Below are 15,835 nucleotides of genomic sequence, written 5' to 3'. Positions count from 1 at the left end.
CATTTGAAACGAGGATTCCAGCGATTACAAAGAAATATAAATGTTTATTTGAAATAGTTATATCTTAAAATGAACGGCGCACAGTGCACTACACTATAGTAGTATTCGACACACAATTAAAAACATTGTATTAAATACATGCATTTCTCCATATATCACTTGTAAATGAAGTCCCGCCGCGTTATGATGCCAGCTATGCGATTCTCGTTGTTGATGACCAGCATGTGGCGCAGGCCCAAGGCCCGAAAGACTTGGAAGATCCTGGGCACCGAGTCGTGCTGTAAGGCAAGACCAGCAGGAACAAAATGAAATAAAATGTATCTGTAACATGGTTAAAAATATTGTTCCGACTCACCGCATTGACGCGCACTGGTGATGGATTCATGAACATGGCCAGGTCCACTGTGTAGTTTATTTTATCATCCAGTTTTCGAACGCTCTGGAAACGCAAGGAAATGATTGCAATGCCAATCTGACGGGTACTCTTTTTGCAGGTTATTAGTCCTTACCTCAATTGATGGATACCGCGGATAGACATCGCGAAACGTTTGTATTGAAGTGTCTGGTAGCCAGAAACGACTGTTCTCCACATACAGAGACTTTAACAGGATGACAATTAGCTGCGAGCGCAAAACAATGCCACAGACGCGACCCTGAGAGCGATGAACCTGCAGGCAATTCAGGATTATATTAGTCTCACGGACAAGCAACTGTTTTCATAATCTTACGCCTTGGACATCATCCACAACGGGAAAACCATTGTGATCGCACTTCTTCAGCACATTGTAGATATAATGGGCGCTGTCGCGCAGCTTAATGCATACCACTGGACTGCTCAATATTTCGCGGGCTGTCAGTCCTTTATATTGTGGAAGCGGCTCCCAGGGCAGAATGGGCACGTGATTCACCTCGATTTGGGTGTCGTAGATGCCCTCGTTGAAGTAATCGCCCACCCATTTGGCACTGATGAGTGCAATGATCAGAGGGAAAAAGAACGATGTCTCCACGCCAGTGGTTTCCATCAGAATAACCGACAAGCTGATGGTCATGCGTAGAACTCCACCCAGATTGGCGGCAGCTCCGATCAAAGCATATTTTCCGGGATGCAAAAATTCCTGTTTGTACACGGAAAGGATTAACTGACTGGACTGATGGAGCATGAGCGACTGAGAACTTACAGTTTCAGGAAATAAATAGTACGTGACCATGGCGAAGAGACGTCCCCAAGCAGCGCCTACTAAAGCTGTTGGTATGAAGACACCCAGGGAGACGTTGAGGCCAAAGGTGGCACACGAGAGCACGTAATAGACAATCGTGAACATGGTCAGGGTGAGTATTTTGTGCGATCCTGAGAATAAGAGAAATTTAATATTTATATGGCACTAAGAAAAAAGGCACTAGCCCACCTGGTGGATCATGGAAAAGAGATCGGACTGTGGCCTCGGGCGTTTGAAACCAGAGTGCTGCCACTGCATTGTATTCATTGTCCTCGCAAAAGAGCTGAACAGGATGGATGGTTGGATCGTTACCCAGCGGCCGACAATCGTTGATAAAGTAAATCATCGTGCATGCCAGTGTAACGCCGAACATAGCCACCACAACGGCTTCGCATACCTTGCCAATCTTCCAGGGAATGTAACGTTTCCTAAATCCATTGATTTTTGTGTTCAGCGAATTCCAGGCGGCCCCTAGTAGGCCTCCGGTTATGCCCAACAGCATGAAGATCGGCAATTCAAAATAGTCGAATTTCAGGGGTTGATCGAACTTTCCCAAATTGAAGAGGCCGGTGAAGGTGAAATCGTTCAGACCGTGATATGTGGACAGAACAAGGTTCAGAGTAAAGACGCTAATGATTGAGGCAACGAGAGTGCGCCAGATGAGATTTTGGTTCCAGAAGCTGGCTGCTTCTTCCAACGAGAACAGCATGCCGCCAATGGGGGCGCCAAAGGCGGCCGAAACTCCAGCAGCACCGCCTCCCAGGACAAAGTCCCGCTTCTCGTGATCATCCCTGAAGGCCTTAAAGACGTGGAAATCCTTTACGAAAGTGGTGCTTTTTCCCTGCGATATGCCAGCGGCTACAACAGCGCCAGCGTGTATCATTGGCCCCTCCTTGCCGCCAGCCAAGCCGCCGACCACCGAGGTGATCACTCCAATAGCCTTAACTGCCAGGGTTTTGATGCGCACAATGCGTGGTATTTTCACGCCATTGAGATAGCTCTTCACCTGCGGAATGCCACTGCCCGCCGTTATGGGTTCGATGTAGGTAACCATGGCAGCTCCAAATGCCACGGGCACTACGCTCAAGAGAATCCAGTAGAGAAAAGGCACAACTAAATCGCCGCCCGTAAAGTCGGTCTGTGGAACATTTTTCTCGACAGCTGCAAACATAAAATCATGTGAAATAACCAAACCAATTGAGCTAGTCTATCGTTACGTACAGGTCATGAGGAACATGTACTTCAGTTCGGAGAGTTCTTCGATGATAATGTCTATGGAGCAGGCAATAAGCGCTGTAATGATGCCAATTTGTATGAATATGATCCATCGTATGATATCTTTCCGCAGTGAGAACCGCTCCGTAAGCCTCTTTTTTTGTTCGTCTTGAAAAAGCTTATTTTCGCAAACTTCATAGTCTAAGCTCTGAAAATGCAATTTAGATTATGCATTGGCGATAGCACACGCCCACTGTCACTGTCAAACACAAACCCACCTCATAGTTGGGAGTAGATGCTACTGCGGTCCGGGATCTTACACGGAAAATAGGTTCCGACTCAGCGTTATCCCGATCATTAGGTGGCAAATTTCCATTGAGCGCCTGTAAATATTTAAAAGTGGATATAGAATTTCATTTATACTCGTACTTAGTGATAAGCAATTAACTTTCACAAAAGCAGTGGATGATTCATCCGACTTTTCCCTTTATTTTCAACTTACACTGTTGCCTGAATATGAAGGGGTGTGATCTAGTAATGCGGGTAAGTCGTCGTCGTCCTTGTCTGGCATCAAAGTCCCCGAATTATTGTTACCTACGCCGACACCTGTACTCGGTGTTGGAATATCGTCGTTAAGGATGTCTACCACAGCTGTCGGCGGTGGCGAACTTTTTACTGCCACTTTCGGCGCAACTGGTTCATCGTCGTCCGTTGTTTCTTCGTCTAAACTAATTAAAGTCTTTACATCATCCATTACTCCAATTTTTCCATAAAATTGCGGACAAAAACTAAAAACAAAAAAAAAGTTCAAGTGTGACCCTCTGCTGTTGCTAACGAAATACCAAATACTAAGCGGTTACTGCACTAATATGGAGGGAATGTTGTTTATTCAGTTGGTATAGATATTATATATACATATGTTGGTTTCGTTCCTTGGGAACGAACTCCTAAAAAGTGGGCTGAAATTGGAAGTCCGGATTCAAAAACTTGAATTTGGCGGCCTCCAGGAGTAAACGGTTGTGCTCAATTTGGTTGCGGGAGCGCAGCTCCTGGCTTATATCGGTCATTGTGCGTTCAAGTCGCTGCAGAATATCTCTAGGTGGTCCATCCATGTAATGTGCCACTGAGGGAGCCATTTGAACATCTTCCAGGGAATACGATTTGCTGGATAAGCTGGATATGCCGTCGCTTTGCGAGGATGCTATAGAAGCTGTGGTCAGATCAATGGCTACCGGCTGTTCCGTACGGATTGGCGATGGTGAATTGCTTGGTTGCTCCTGCTTAACGTCGTGGCGCAAGGGCAAGACCTGCGGCACAGCAGCCACGGGAGTAAGTTGGCTGTAGTTGGCCATCAGGGTCTCCACCGTGCTGGGGTGGAGATTTGGAAGCTGGGAATAGAAGAATTTGTTATATAAGATTTGGAAATTCACACTATAAGAACGACTACTTACGGTGCGAACATTTTGGACTATTAACCCAATGTTTTTCGAATTATCTGTACAGTTGGGCATCTTCGACGCGGCCAGGTTCACGTGATTTTGGTTGTGATCTAAGGTCGAATAGCCGCTCACGGAAGGAGAGGGCTAAGGAAAGAACAAAAATTAACACACACACAAACAATCATGTAAATGCACGATAACCTCTGTTTAATTTCATTGAGTTGGTTGCTGTGCCGAAACAGATACACCCACAAACACACACGCGTGCATGTTCTACTTCTCTAACGGTAAACTGCATAGCTTAATACATATGGCTATCTCGCTTGTTTCTTACTGTTTTTGTGCCCGTCTCCTCCTTCTGTTCGCTATGCTCTTGCTGGTGGCGCTGGAACACCGTTTTAATTTTCAGCTCGTGTGTTTCGTTTGCCGTCGGCGCAGAAGACGCTATAGCAGGTGCAGCCGGCGCAGACGCCGCCGCAGCAGGTCCTCTTGTTATAGGCTTGCACGGCGATGTTGAAGCTCTCTTTCTACGGGGTTTCTCATTTCCCCGATTCTTCATAATGCGATCACGGCGTTCCTCCAGGGCAGCCACCTTCATTTCGTGCAATTTGCCCAACAAAGATGCGTGCCGACGCTGTACCGGAATCATAAGTCATTTACTCGAAATTGTGGGGTGTTATTTCTCTACCTTGATGTGCATATGAAAGTTTCCCGTGGAACGCACGCTGCCGCGATAAACCCGATCCGGCGGACAATTACAGCACTTGACCACCACATTGTCTCCGATCTGGCTTTCAATGCTGTACAGCTCTCCATTTAATATGTAAGGAACGTGTTGACGCTGCTCCAAATCCACCTCAGACCTAACCTCAGGATTAGTACTGTCCGAAGACATTATTCCAGATATTGTTCCTGCTGGCCCTAATTTTGAATTCAATTTTATGCGAAACTAAAATTTATTATCGCCAAAAACCATTACTTACAGCAGCGACAAATCTGTCAAAAAGAAAAAGTACTTGCAGAGATACAACCACACATGAATCTATGAGTTCTGCTCGCAAAGAGGACTTCGAAAAGAGAGAAGGCAAAACGTAAGAAATGGTTCAAAACGGAAAAGGGGAAACATCTACAAGTACGATATACATATTTAAATGTGAGACAAGTACGGGTGCTATTCGATACCACAGTGTACAGTGCCTTGAGTATACATTTATTGTGCGAAATATGCTGTATTTATTATGTTATTTTCTGTAATTTAGTTCCTTGCGCTTTAAATTTTAATAAGTTTCGGCGCCAGGGCCTTCGATAGTTCGATTCGATATATTACTCGAGCTAATTGTGGCAACCCTAATATCGATAAGCGGTATCTGCACGTTTTCAACAAAAATAAACAATATCAACCTTTTAATTAAGAATATTTCTAAATAGAAGTGTATTACGGGCTATGAGATGTCGGATCAAAACGCAGATGCGAAGCCAAACATTTTAATCACCGGTTGGTATGTTTGCTTCAGATAATTGTACGATTCTGACATGTTAGTGGACCCACAGGAACACCCGGAGCGGGCAAATCGTATTTGTGCGAGCGTTTGGCCGAACAATTGAAGTTCGACTGGTTGGACTGCTCAAAGATTGCCAAGGAAAATGATTACATTGAGGAGCACGACGAGGAATACGATTGTCCCATTTTAGATGAAGAGAGGGTATTATGCTACAATATTTCCGGGAATCTAAATAACAAATTACAAAATCTTAGCTTATGGACCACCTGGAACCGTTGATGCAGAAGGGCGGCAACATCGTGGAGTATCACGGCTGCGATTTCTTTCCCGAGCGTTGGTTTCAAGCTGTCTTCGTTGTCACCTGCCCCAATAAGACGCTCTACGATCGTTTAAAAGAACGCAACTACAATGAGAAGAAACTTTCCTCGAATATAGAGTGTGAAATCTTTGGCACTATCCTGGAAGAAGCGCGAGATTCGTACAAAGCTGACATTGTTCACGAACTCTGCGGCGAGACGGCAGCAGATGCCGATAAAAGCTTGAAAACAGTGAAACAATGGTACCGTATGTGGAAGAGAAAATAAACATACTTTTATGAGGAAATGCTAATCATCTAGTCCGACAGTGGATAAAGCAAAGTATTCGCAATCTATTTATGGCTAATACATATTTTATTAGGCAAATATTTACAACAAACTACGAGTATACGAAATCTTACATCTACAGCTGATGAGGCGACTATATGCGCGTCATTTTAAAGCGGAGTGGGCCATCCGGCGCGTACATAAATGTGACGGCATAGTCCAATGGTTTGTGGTTGTATTCAAGCTTGTAGTTTCGCAACAGCTTGGCCAGCAGTATCTGCATCTCCAGGTCAGCGAATCGCCGCCCCAGGCACATGCGGGCACCATAGCCGTAGGGCAACGAGGCAAACGGATGTAGTTTGCCCGGAAGTCCACCATGCTGTGGCTTGAGCCAACGCTCGGGTCGGAACGTGGCAGCATCTGTTACATACTCCTCCATGTTACCAGTCACAATCGTGGGAAAGACGGCCTGGACTCCCTTCGGCACCTGGTAGCCGCAGATCACGCTGTCCTCCTGCAGGGTGCGTCCATTGCCAATCACCGTGCTGTACATTCGGAAAACCTCCTTGATGAAGGCCTTCAGATGGTGCATCTGGTCGAGCAGCTGAATGGTGAGCGGTGTGTTTGGGTCTGGTAGCAGGCGCTTCAGTTCCTCGTGCACCTTTTGCTGCTCCTCGGGACGCGTGGCCAGTTGATAGAGCATTGAGCAGACCGCCATCGATATCTGGAAGTGGTAACTTTTAGCTTTCTGTTGAAAACTACAGAGACTCTGATCTTACGGTGTCTATTCCGACTAGAATCAAGTCCAGCGCCATTATGGTGGCTATCTTTTCGTCCTTCTCCGACATAATCACCTTCTCCACCAGCGAGGGCTCACCGGCACGCTGGCTGGGATCTTGTGTCTTCAATCGCTCTGTGGCACTCTGTATGTACTTCATACAGACGCTGGAAGGAACGAGATATTGATGGCTTCATGGTATTAAGAATATTCTGCACTTACCCCACAAAGAAGTTCATGTTCTTCACATATTGGGTCCAGAGCGGCGTCGGGAAGTACCGCCAGTAGGGAGCCTTCAGTTCGAGAGTGGCCACGTTCCGCAGGGCATACTTGGCAGCATCGATGATTTGCTGTGGCTCCGAGTCGGGACTGAGATTCGCTTCGAGGCAACCCAAACGCGTGTCCAAGGCAACGCGTCCAATACCTGATGTGGACAAGAATATTGACGTTATAGTATAAACCTAGTCATTCGTGGTCATGAGGGCTCACATTCCAGCGACCATTTGTGTATCTCGTTGTCGAAATCCTTTGGCAGCTCCTGGTTACCATCCAACAGGTGCTCGCAGCGCACCAGGAAATCATCTGTGATCGCCTCCAGCGGCTGCAGGTAGCGCCTGATGGTGGATAGCTGCAGCACCGGCTTCTGGACACGCGATCTAAACTGACGCCAAGGCTCGCCGTGGCTGCATGGGAAATGGTGAATCAGTGGATCAGTGTTATGCGAGTATGCGTGAGGCTGTTCCACTTACACGCCCACCACGCCGCCGAGCTCCCCAAAGAAGTCCTTGCGCACCACGCTCTTGTACTTGACCAGACTGGGCATCGATGGGCGGAAGGGGGTGGGCCCCTCGCTACGGTAGCACTGAAATGTCAGAAAAATCATAAATTGCTTGGCTCTAACATCCGACAACTGGCTGTAATTTGTACTAGCTGGAAGCGTCGCAAAGTGCCAGAAATTGCTGTAATGCTTTGGTGCCTTCGTGCTTCGCTGGTCAAGCGGAAAGACCCCACCAGTAGCTAAGTGCGTCTTGGCTGTGTTCCGTGTTAAGGCTTGAGCATAGCTTACCTTTTCGATTTCGTCGGCGTCGTAGATAAAGAGTAGATCGGGCCTACCTATGAGGCCACCGAAACGCACAATTCTGCCATAGCGATCGTGTAGCAGCGACGAGATGTTGGCCACATCGGAGATGGTGTATTGCCCAATGATCGGCATCAGACTGTGAAGTAGAACCGCCAAGGTTAGGGCGCATGACAAAAAAAATCGAACAATTGGCAAACAAAACAAATCTCTGCGACAATGGAGGATGCATTAGCCTTTGCCAAAAGCGCAAAATACTCGTAGACTGTAGTACGTGAACGGAGCATGCACCAAAATTTCACATGTTATGATGCTGACCTTGAATACGGCGCTAATTGAACGCTAATCAACAAGATGACGTATGCGGGAATGGATTGTATGTCGGAGCGGATGCCAGCCGATTAGCCGAGGGAGTGATTATGTGGTTTCCGTAAGGGCAGGCGCGGTGCAGGTGTGAACACTCGGATACTAGGAAACCCAACAAGAATCATTGAAAACTATCATTCAAGCAGTTGTTAAATATTTGGACAACAAACGGGGGAAAACAAGCTTCGTTGCGGCCAGTGAAATGATCGCCTGCTTTGGACGCGGCAAAGCCAAAATAAATTAATGGAATATAAAAACCAGCATCATCATGAGCAGTGCTTATTGAACATGCTTAATTGGGTCAAGTGAAACGGAGAGTGAAGAGTGGCTGGCTGTGGCTGTGGCTGTGGCTCTGGCTCTGGCTCTGGTGCAGGGAAATGGAATTGCAATTCGCAGAGTGAAAGTACGTTTGCTGCTCGAGTCTTTCGTTTCTGTGTGTCGCGACTCTTATACGAGTACCTACCGCCAGGTGTTGCCCAGAATGGGTAGGGGCTTGGGTCCAGGTATCTGATTGTAGGGCAGAGCGTTCTGCCATTCGGGAGTGGAGTGTATTCGTGGCGTTGTCGGCGCCGCTGTCTCCTCTGGTTCCAGCAGATGGGGACAGGCGGCCACGCCCGTGGAGCTGTCGCGGATCTCCAGACGTTGCTTCTCATTTGGCAGCAGGCCCGTGCCACTGATCCTTGACACAGTTCGCCTCAGGCTGGATGCACTGGCTGTGCAAGCCCTCACTGGAAGCTTGTTCATTTCTTTTTTTTTTGTTTTCTATCTGGCTTTATGCGTGTGTCAGCAACAAATTTTAATTCAAATCAGATTTCACTCGTTTTATGCCTCGATTTCCAATTGTCTTGCGTTGACGTTGTCTTTGCGTTGACACACACAGATACACTGGCTCGAATGAAACTGGCTTCTAGCTCTGCCAGTCCGCTTGCAACAACTGAGCTCCGTTCCACACTCAATGGCTGTCCGACACAAACTAGCTGCTCCAGCGCCTCCACCGAGCCCCCAGACCCGTCCTCTTAGTAAACTTTTAAAAGAGAAATCATTTCGATGCTCTTTCGTTCCGTGCTTTCGACCATGTAATGAGAACTGAAAGAATGGACGTATGAAAATTGTGCAAGGGGCACAGATTCACTTCAATGTCTTACTGACTTTTTACATACAACATGATTTAGTAATAAACATTAACCTTTGGGTCAAATGTAAGTAAATATGTACATAAATATGACAACTGTTATTTATTTACTTAAGAGCGATCAGTTTTACGGCCATGGTTGCGGTATTTGTGTCTGTTCGGCGGGTTCTCAGCTCCAATCTGGGATGCGATGCACGGAGATTCAACTCTAGATTTGGGTAAATGCCCATCGAAAATTCGCGTGTGAGTATGGAATCTAGATTGTAGCCAAGGCCGTATGGTTAATGGCAGTATGCCTGTAACAGAACAGATAAATTGGCTATCGTAGCTCGAATTTCTGCAGGCTCATGGAAACTGAGAATCTTTCGAAGGGTTTGTCATCAAAGCTATAATGACTCGATCCAATTTAAATCACACCTTTTTATACGATTTGTCTGGGGTTTTTATTTATATTCAGTTATTTAATTCCTCCACTTAGCACACTAATATTAACAAATTTGTTTGGGTCTGAAACAGTTTTCTGTTGTCGGGATAAAGGGGCATAGCTGCAAAGCATTGCTACGCACAACCAGTCCTTCTTACTCCGCCGACACTCTCCTTGGCCGCCTCCATCCAATCCTTGGACACCTTGGGATCCGCTACCATGTGTGGCACAATACCTTCCTCCTACATCCGACACCTCTCATGCTCAAACCGATGGCACTCGAAGAAGTAGTGAAGTTTTCGTGAGAGATGAAGTATGAACGGAGCAGATATATAGTGACTTTTATAGATCCTATTACTACCTATGCGAACTTCGACATCCAACTTGTCTACTGACCCAAGAATTTGGTATGGTTATAAATATAAATAAGCGAAGATTCGACTATATTGAAATAGTATAATTACTACTGTGGAAGGGTTATACAGTTTAGCTAAGGCTATAGCGGATGGGGTTCGGGCGTTTTAAACACCGAACAAACTCATTAGATCTCCATGGATTCACCCGTAATCACCTGAAAGCAAATTTATTTAAAAAGGCCATGTCCATTTGGTGTGTGATTAGTGGCACCGAAATGTTCGACGTACTTGTATCTGGCCGGTGGCATTTTCTGGCCGCAGCTGTTGTGCTCTGCTCCGTTCTGGGGTGCGAGGGTCGGAGGTCGAACTCCAGATTCACCAACCTCCAGTGCGAGTCGTATAACGAGTCGTTTGTGACTTTCTCGAAATGCAAACTCAATCTCCTGGCCAGGGGACGCGCGGGAATCAATATACACTGCCAACTGCACAAGACGCCCATTACAAACGTGTGGGTGAGTCTAGAATCCTGATTGTGGCCGAGAGCCTTGTGGTTATTTGGAGTTTGCCTATGACAGATGAATTGGAGCATGTATCGTCGCTACAATGGCTGGCGTCCATTTCTGTACAACGTCAGCAAGAATTTCTGCCAGCTCATGGAAAATGTGAACGATGTTTCTTTCGAAGGACTTGTCATCAATGCCATAATGACTGGATCAAACGTAAATCACACCTGTCCATACAATGTGGGTGTTAGCATATCATCAACAAAGTGAAACAGTTTTAATTGGATCCCTTTATTGCCATCATTTAGCATGATGTCATACTGGATAATTTGGAATTCACAGACGATTTGCTGAAAACTTTACCACTCCCCAAAGGCGACTATAAGATCCAACTGCGATTTGCCAGTGACAAAACATGGAGATTGCAAGTGTCAGTGTTTTTCGCAAGAGATGAACAATAATTGGAGCAGATAGGTATGGATAGGTACTACAGGACCGGACCCAAGGGCCCACAGTAGCTGGTTTCTCAAATGGCTGGATGGTCAACAATATATTTCTATTCTATTCCAGGCACAAACATTTAGTACATATCATGTACATATCATGTGTCCAAATTGATATAAAATACAGAACGTATCATTTAGAATTCTGTCAATTGATTTCGACTTGTGATGTTTAATGGAAATTTAATAGATATTTAAATTTTAGTTAAGCTTTTTCTAACACTACCCATAGTCATTAGGCACTCGTAATCACCTCAATATTTGTTATTCGCATTGATTTCAAACTCACTGAACTATAGCTTCATTAGCCCTAATGTGTAATCGGTTCTTGGTTCAATTTAAATGGTTGCGGTACGTCCATATAATGACAGGTATCTATTTATGTCCGTACAGCGTCAACTAGAATCTGTCTTTGGAGGGACTTGCCATCAATGCTATAATGACTAGATCCAACTTGAATCATGCCTGTCCCTACGATATGAGTTAGCATAAGAATCATCCATAGCACGACATCCTACTAGATAACTTGGAGTTCAACGATGAGTTTGCTCGCTTGATATTGCATACTCTTGTGCTGTAGAAAAATACATGAAGGTAGCTTTGAATTTATTATACCCGATACTCAAAATGAGTATTGGGGTATATTAGATTTGTGGTAAAAGTGGATGTGTGTAAAGTCCAGAAGGAATCGTTTCCGACCCCATAAAGTATATATATTCTTGATCAGCATCAATAGCCGAGTCGATTGAGCCGTGTCTGTCTGTCCGTCCGTCCGTCTGTCCGTCTGTCCGTCCCCTTCAGCGCCTAATGCTCAAAGACTATAAGAGCTAGAGCAACGATGTTTTCGATCCAGACTTCTGTGAAATGTCACTGCTACAAAAATATTTCAAAACTTTGCCCCGCCCACTTCCGCCCCCACAAAGGGCGTAAATCTGTGGCATCCACAATTTTAAAGATACGAGAAAACCAAAAACGCAGAATCGTAAAGAATGACCATATCTTTTAGACTGCAGAATCTGAATTGGATCGTATTATTATTATAGCCAGCATCAAGAAAACAATTTCATTTTTTCTCGCCCTGTCTCTCTCTAACACACACGTAGCAAATTCGGCTTTGCTTAGAGTAAAACATTAGCGCCTAGATCTCAGAGACTATAAAAGCTAGAGCAACCAAATTTGGTATCCACACTCCTAATATATCGGACCGAGACGAGTTTATTTCAAAATTTCGACACACCCCCTTCCGCCCCCGCAAAGGATGCAAATCTGGGGATATTCACAAATCTCAGAGACTATTAAGGCTAGAGTAACCAAATTTAGAATCCGCACTCCTGTTAGATCTCACTATAAAACGTATATCTCAAAATTTCGCCCCACCCCCTTCCGCCGCCACAAAGGACGAAAATCTGTTGCATCCACAATATTGCAGATTTGTGAAAACTAAAAACGCAGAATCATAGATAATGACCATATCTATCAGATTGCTGAATCTGGATCAGATCAGATCATTTTCATAGCCAAAAGGAACAAATCAATTTGCAGTGGCTACGCAGCGCCCGACGTCACGCTCAGACTGATTTTCTGTCTCTCTCGCACGCACTCTTTGTCGTGTCGTTTAATATTAGCGCCGTCTGCCGGAGGAGAGCCATACTGTCTTAGTATCGGGTATAACTGTAGAGTTGCGGTGTCCGCAGCAACTCACAACGTTCCCCCTCGTTATTTTATTTGTACGTTGATATGCAATGACTGCATCTTACAAGAGGCATCTTACAAGAGAGGAGGAGAATTAGTGTTGGATATAATATATAAGGAATAATTCGAAATACACAGTGGAAGGAAAGGTATAAAATTTCTAGTGAGTCTAATGGGAATCGTGAGGTTAACACATTTTGACACTATATCTCGGCTAAATAGGGCCACATCACAGGCAAAATCCTAAGCCACCTGGACCCGTTGATGGACTGTCCGCCAGCTCCCGAAAGCTTCTTCCATTCCAGGGCCTTCGCTGGCCCATCGACCACGGCATGGCCAACCGAGTGGGCATGCCGCAGCCCAGATGGTGAATTCAATCAAAATCCCGATTTTATTGAGAAAGCTGTATGGCCTAGACATAGCGTACAGAAAAACCGAGTACAGTATAACGAATCTATTTCCAGAACACAGCAATGCTATATTCTGCAAACATTAATTCTATATTAGGAATTTTCCGTATAACGAACTCCCCTTGAGAGTCGCTATATGGAAGTTCGACTGTATTTTGATTATTGGACAGCCAAAAGACATACGGGGGGCAAAAGGGATAGATCGGCTAAGTACTGAACGTCGTTACAATGGCTGATGTCCATCTCTATAATACCCTGTTTCCGGGACCTTGATAAGCTCTCCTTCGACACAAAAAAAGAACCAAAGATCAGTTTATTTTCCACAATTTGCTCATTTCTATAATACCCTGTTCCCGGGTCCTTGTTAAGTTCGCCTTCAACACAAAAAAAGAACCAAAGATCAGTTTATTTTCCACAATTTTCTCATATATTTATCAATTTCACTTTTGATTACAAAATTCACAATTTTAAAATGTTCTCCTTGTGCATGTTATTTAGTTGTAATAGTTTTGGTTTTGTTTTATATATACTCGTATGTATTCTCTTGCTGTCGAGTTTGCCGAGTTCAATGTTCAATGAGATTGTTGTGTGCATGGCAATGTTGGATACAGTTTAGTGAACAATAAATAAAAACACGCACATAACTCTTTAGGCAATACGCATTTTGAGCATATCAAAATCTCCTGAAAGAGTTTCTGCAGTAAAATAGACAGTTTGTTGTACATATCTAAAGTTTAAATCGTAAATGCTTTGCTGGCCGGCTGGCTTACAGTCTAGAATCTGGATCTCGACTTCATAGCTTAAGTAGTTGTGTGTTGCGTGTGTGGCGTGTGGTATGGGGTATGCGACAAATGTTTAAATGGCACGTTTCCAACTTGAAGAATAAGTTGAAGATAAGGATAAAATACAGAAGACACTTTAAGATAAAAATTGATACCGAATGTTTTGATTGTTTTTTTTGGGTGTAGTAATACATAGATTAGTATAAAAGTTACGTTCCTAGGGGCATAAATAGTACGAAATTTAGCTTAGACGTAGATGTAAATGCATATGTACCATATGAATACAATATGTAGACTTAGAGACTAAAGCGGATCTGCATGCGTATGAAATGAAGGTGCTGCAGTGTGATAAATATGAAAAGTCATGTGGTAGCCAGTTCAGTCAATCCTGCACACAATGAACGCACTTCTGCACTGGCTGTATGTTTTTACACGGTTTTTTTGTTGCTTAATCGTTAACTAACTATACTAAGATGCTATTTATATTTATGGATGTGTGTATCTAGGCTTAAATATGTATATGGCGGCGTCGTTCGTATTTACAGTTCTCGTCGTTCGATCGTTCATTCATTTATATCCCACATGGTTAACTAAGACTAAATGCAGACCTGTCCGGTGCTCAATCCAACTCGATTGGTGCCCAACAGAAACTAAAAAACAAGTAACATAAATTGTTTTCGCGACTAATACTTGTAGTGGGTGGTAGGGGGGTGGGGGCGGGGCAGGTGCCGCTTCACTGTTAACACTCGAACTCGTTGGCCGTGATGGCGCTCAGATCCTTCATGAGACCCTCCAGATTGGCCATCTCCTGGTTGAGCTCCTCGGTGGATGTGCTCGGTGCCAGTCTCTGGATCTCGTCGGTCGAGTGTGCCACCGACCCGCCGCCCTGCAAGCGATTGGGCGTGGCGGCCGAGAACGATGGCTTCTTGTAGGGCGACTGGTTCTGTGGACGTATTGTTACGGCAGGAGCTGAAAGAAACAAAGTCGTACGAGCGTCAGTGGCGCCACAAGATCGCCTATATGGTCCAGATACTCACTGTGCTTGTTAATGGGCGTGGCTCCCCCAGTGGGCGGTGGCCCTGGAACGCTGAAACTCTTGAGCGGATGCCCGCGCTTGGCACTCTCGATGGTGGACACACAGCCATTGCCAGCGGCTCCATTGCCGGCATTGCTGTAACAGTTCAACAAGGAGGAGAGAGCAAAGACAAACAATTAGATCAAGTTAAGGCCAAAGGTTTTGTTTTGTTTGTGCTTTATATTGCTAACAAATTCATATGATTCGAACGAATTATGGCCCTAGTTGTGGGCCAGGGCCCTTCTGGCGATTACTCGACTAACGCTGTTGCCCTGGAAGTAAAGCTTGCGCGCGTTCTGAATCTCCCTGGCTTTCATGGCCAGACGAGTGTACGGCAGACGGTCGCTGGCGGACATAATGCTCCACGTGTAGCTGGCCAGTTCGGTAACGGTGGCCGAGTCGCGCATGCTGAACACCCCTCTGGCCTGGTGGTTGATCAGAATCTCGTCCAGGCGGAACTTGTTCATGAAGTTAACAAACGGCACCGGCGACGACATCAGCATCAGCTGGTGGTCCACGCGACGCTCCAATGTCTGCCGATTGAGCTTGATCATCTTCATGGACGGCTCTCGCACCAAATTGACCGTCACACGGGAATCAATACGTCCCCATCGCGATCTTGTGCCCATGCCTCTGCTTCAACTATAACTATATATCTCCAAGCTCGCAAGACCGGAGACACAACAACTGTTTCGAATTTAGATGAGAATTTTGTGGTGCTTCTGAATTGCTCTGAACTAAATTGAATCGAGTGCTTGACTAGATTTTTGGGGGGAACT

The 15,835-nt window shown here is 45.2% G+C and overlaps 7 protein-coding genes across 12 annotated transcripts in view; 2 read left to right on the top strand and 5 right to left on the bottom strand.

The window, feature by feature from the left end:
• Positions 1–24: 24 nt before the first annotated feature.
• On the bottom strand, positions 25–3,218 carry LOC6603454 (H(+)/Cl(-) exchange transporter 7). The gene is made up of 9 exons (XM_002028410.2): positions 2,935–3,218; positions 2,711–2,815; positions 2,439–2,640; positions 1,407–2,378; positions 1,179–1,348; positions 729–1,115; positions 510–668; positions 356–439; positions 25–278 (listed from the first exon to the last, which is right to left on the bottom strand). Exons 1-9 carry the CDS (start codon positions 3,184–3,186, stop codon positions 156–158), a joined length of 2,454 nt encoding a protein of 817 aa, XP_002028446.1. The 5' UTR covers positions 3,187–3,218; the 3' UTR covers positions 25–155.
• An 82-nt stretch (positions 3,219–3,300) lies between these two features.
• On the bottom strand, positions 3,301–4,898 carry LOC6603453 (protein stand still). Its single transcript, XM_002028409.2, has 5 exons — positions 4,855–4,898; positions 4,560–4,792; positions 4,206–4,505; positions 3,884–4,015; positions 3,301–3,820 (listed from the first exon to the last, which is right to left on the bottom strand). The coding sequence occupies exons 2-5, from the start codon at positions 4,764–4,766 to the stop codon at positions 3,380–3,382; spliced, it is 1,080 nt and encodes a 359-aa protein (XP_002028445.1). The 5' UTR covers positions 4,767–4,792; positions 4,855–4,898; the 3' UTR covers positions 3,301–3,379.
• A 376-nt stretch (positions 4,899–5,274) lies between these two features.
• Positions 5,275–5,976, top strand: LOC6603452 (adenylate kinase isoenzyme 6 homolog). The gene is made up of 3 exons (XM_002028408.2): positions 5,275–5,366; positions 5,423–5,574; positions 5,628–5,976. The coding sequence occupies exons 1-3, from the start codon at positions 5,321–5,323 to the stop codon at positions 5,955–5,957; spliced, it is 528 nt and encodes a 175-aa protein (XP_002028444.1). The 5' UTR covers positions 5,275–5,320; the 3' UTR covers positions 5,958–5,976.
• A 49-nt stretch (positions 5,977–6,025) lies between these two features.
• On the bottom strand, positions 6,026–9,186 carry LOC6603451 (probable cytochrome P450 301a1, mitochondrial). The gene is made up of 7 exons (XM_002028407.2): positions 8,643–9,186; positions 7,802–7,952; positions 7,485–7,597; positions 7,225–7,418; positions 6,958–7,159; positions 6,737–6,902; positions 6,026–6,681 (listed from the first exon to the last, which is right to left on the bottom strand). The coding sequence occupies exons 1-7, from the start codon at positions 8,921–8,923 to the stop codon at positions 6,112–6,114; spliced, it is 1,677 nt and encodes a 558-aa protein (XP_002028443.1). The 5' UTR covers positions 8,924–9,186; the 3' UTR covers positions 6,026–6,111.
• A 1,180-nt stretch (positions 9,187–10,366) lies between these two features.
• Positions 10,367–11,237, top strand: LOC6603462. Its single transcript, XM_002028406.2, has 3 exons — positions 10,367–10,603; positions 10,667–10,834; positions 10,903–11,237. Exons 1-3 carry the CDS (start codon positions 10,367–10,369, stop codon positions 11,053–11,055), a joined length of 558 nt encoding a protein of 185 aa, XP_002028442.1. The 3' UTR covers positions 11,056–11,237.
• A 2,728-nt stretch (positions 11,238–13,965) lies between these two features.
• LOC6603461 (neogenin) overlaps positions 13,966–15,835 on the bottom strand; it is a 38,933-nt gene continuing 37,063 nt past the window's right edge. For all 6 annotated transcript variants that reach the window (XM_026985447.1, XM_026985448.1, XM_026985449.1 and 3 more), the window contains exons 9-10: positions 15,019–15,152; positions 13,966–14,950 (exon numbers count right to left, since the gene is read on the bottom strand). In XM_026985447.1, coding sequence (XP_026841248.1) covers positions 14,721–14,950; positions 15,019–15,152 — 364 coding nt within the window. In that variant the 3' untranslated portion in view covers positions 13,966–14,720. The remainder of the gene's footprint in view (positions 14,951–15,018; positions 15,153–15,835) is intronic.
• LOC113565073 lies at positions 15,204–15,782 on the bottom strand. Its single transcript, XM_026985454.1, has one exon. The coding sequence runs from the start codon at positions 15,683–15,685 to the stop codon at positions 15,278–15,280; it is 408 nt and encodes a 135-aa protein (XP_026841255.1). The 5' UTR covers positions 15,686–15,782; the 3' UTR covers positions 15,204–15,277.

The sequence above is a fragment of the Drosophila persimilis genome, unplaced genomic scaffold (assembly GCF_003286085.1).
Source record: "Drosophila persimilis strain 14011-0111.01,24,50 unplaced genomic scaffold, DperRS2 tig00000002-arrow-pilon, whole genome shotgun sequence".
NCBI lineage: Eukaryota > Metazoa > Arthropoda > Insecta > Diptera > Drosophilidae > Drosophila > Drosophila persimilis.
This window is presented reverse-complemented; position numbering and strand designations above follow the sequence as displayed.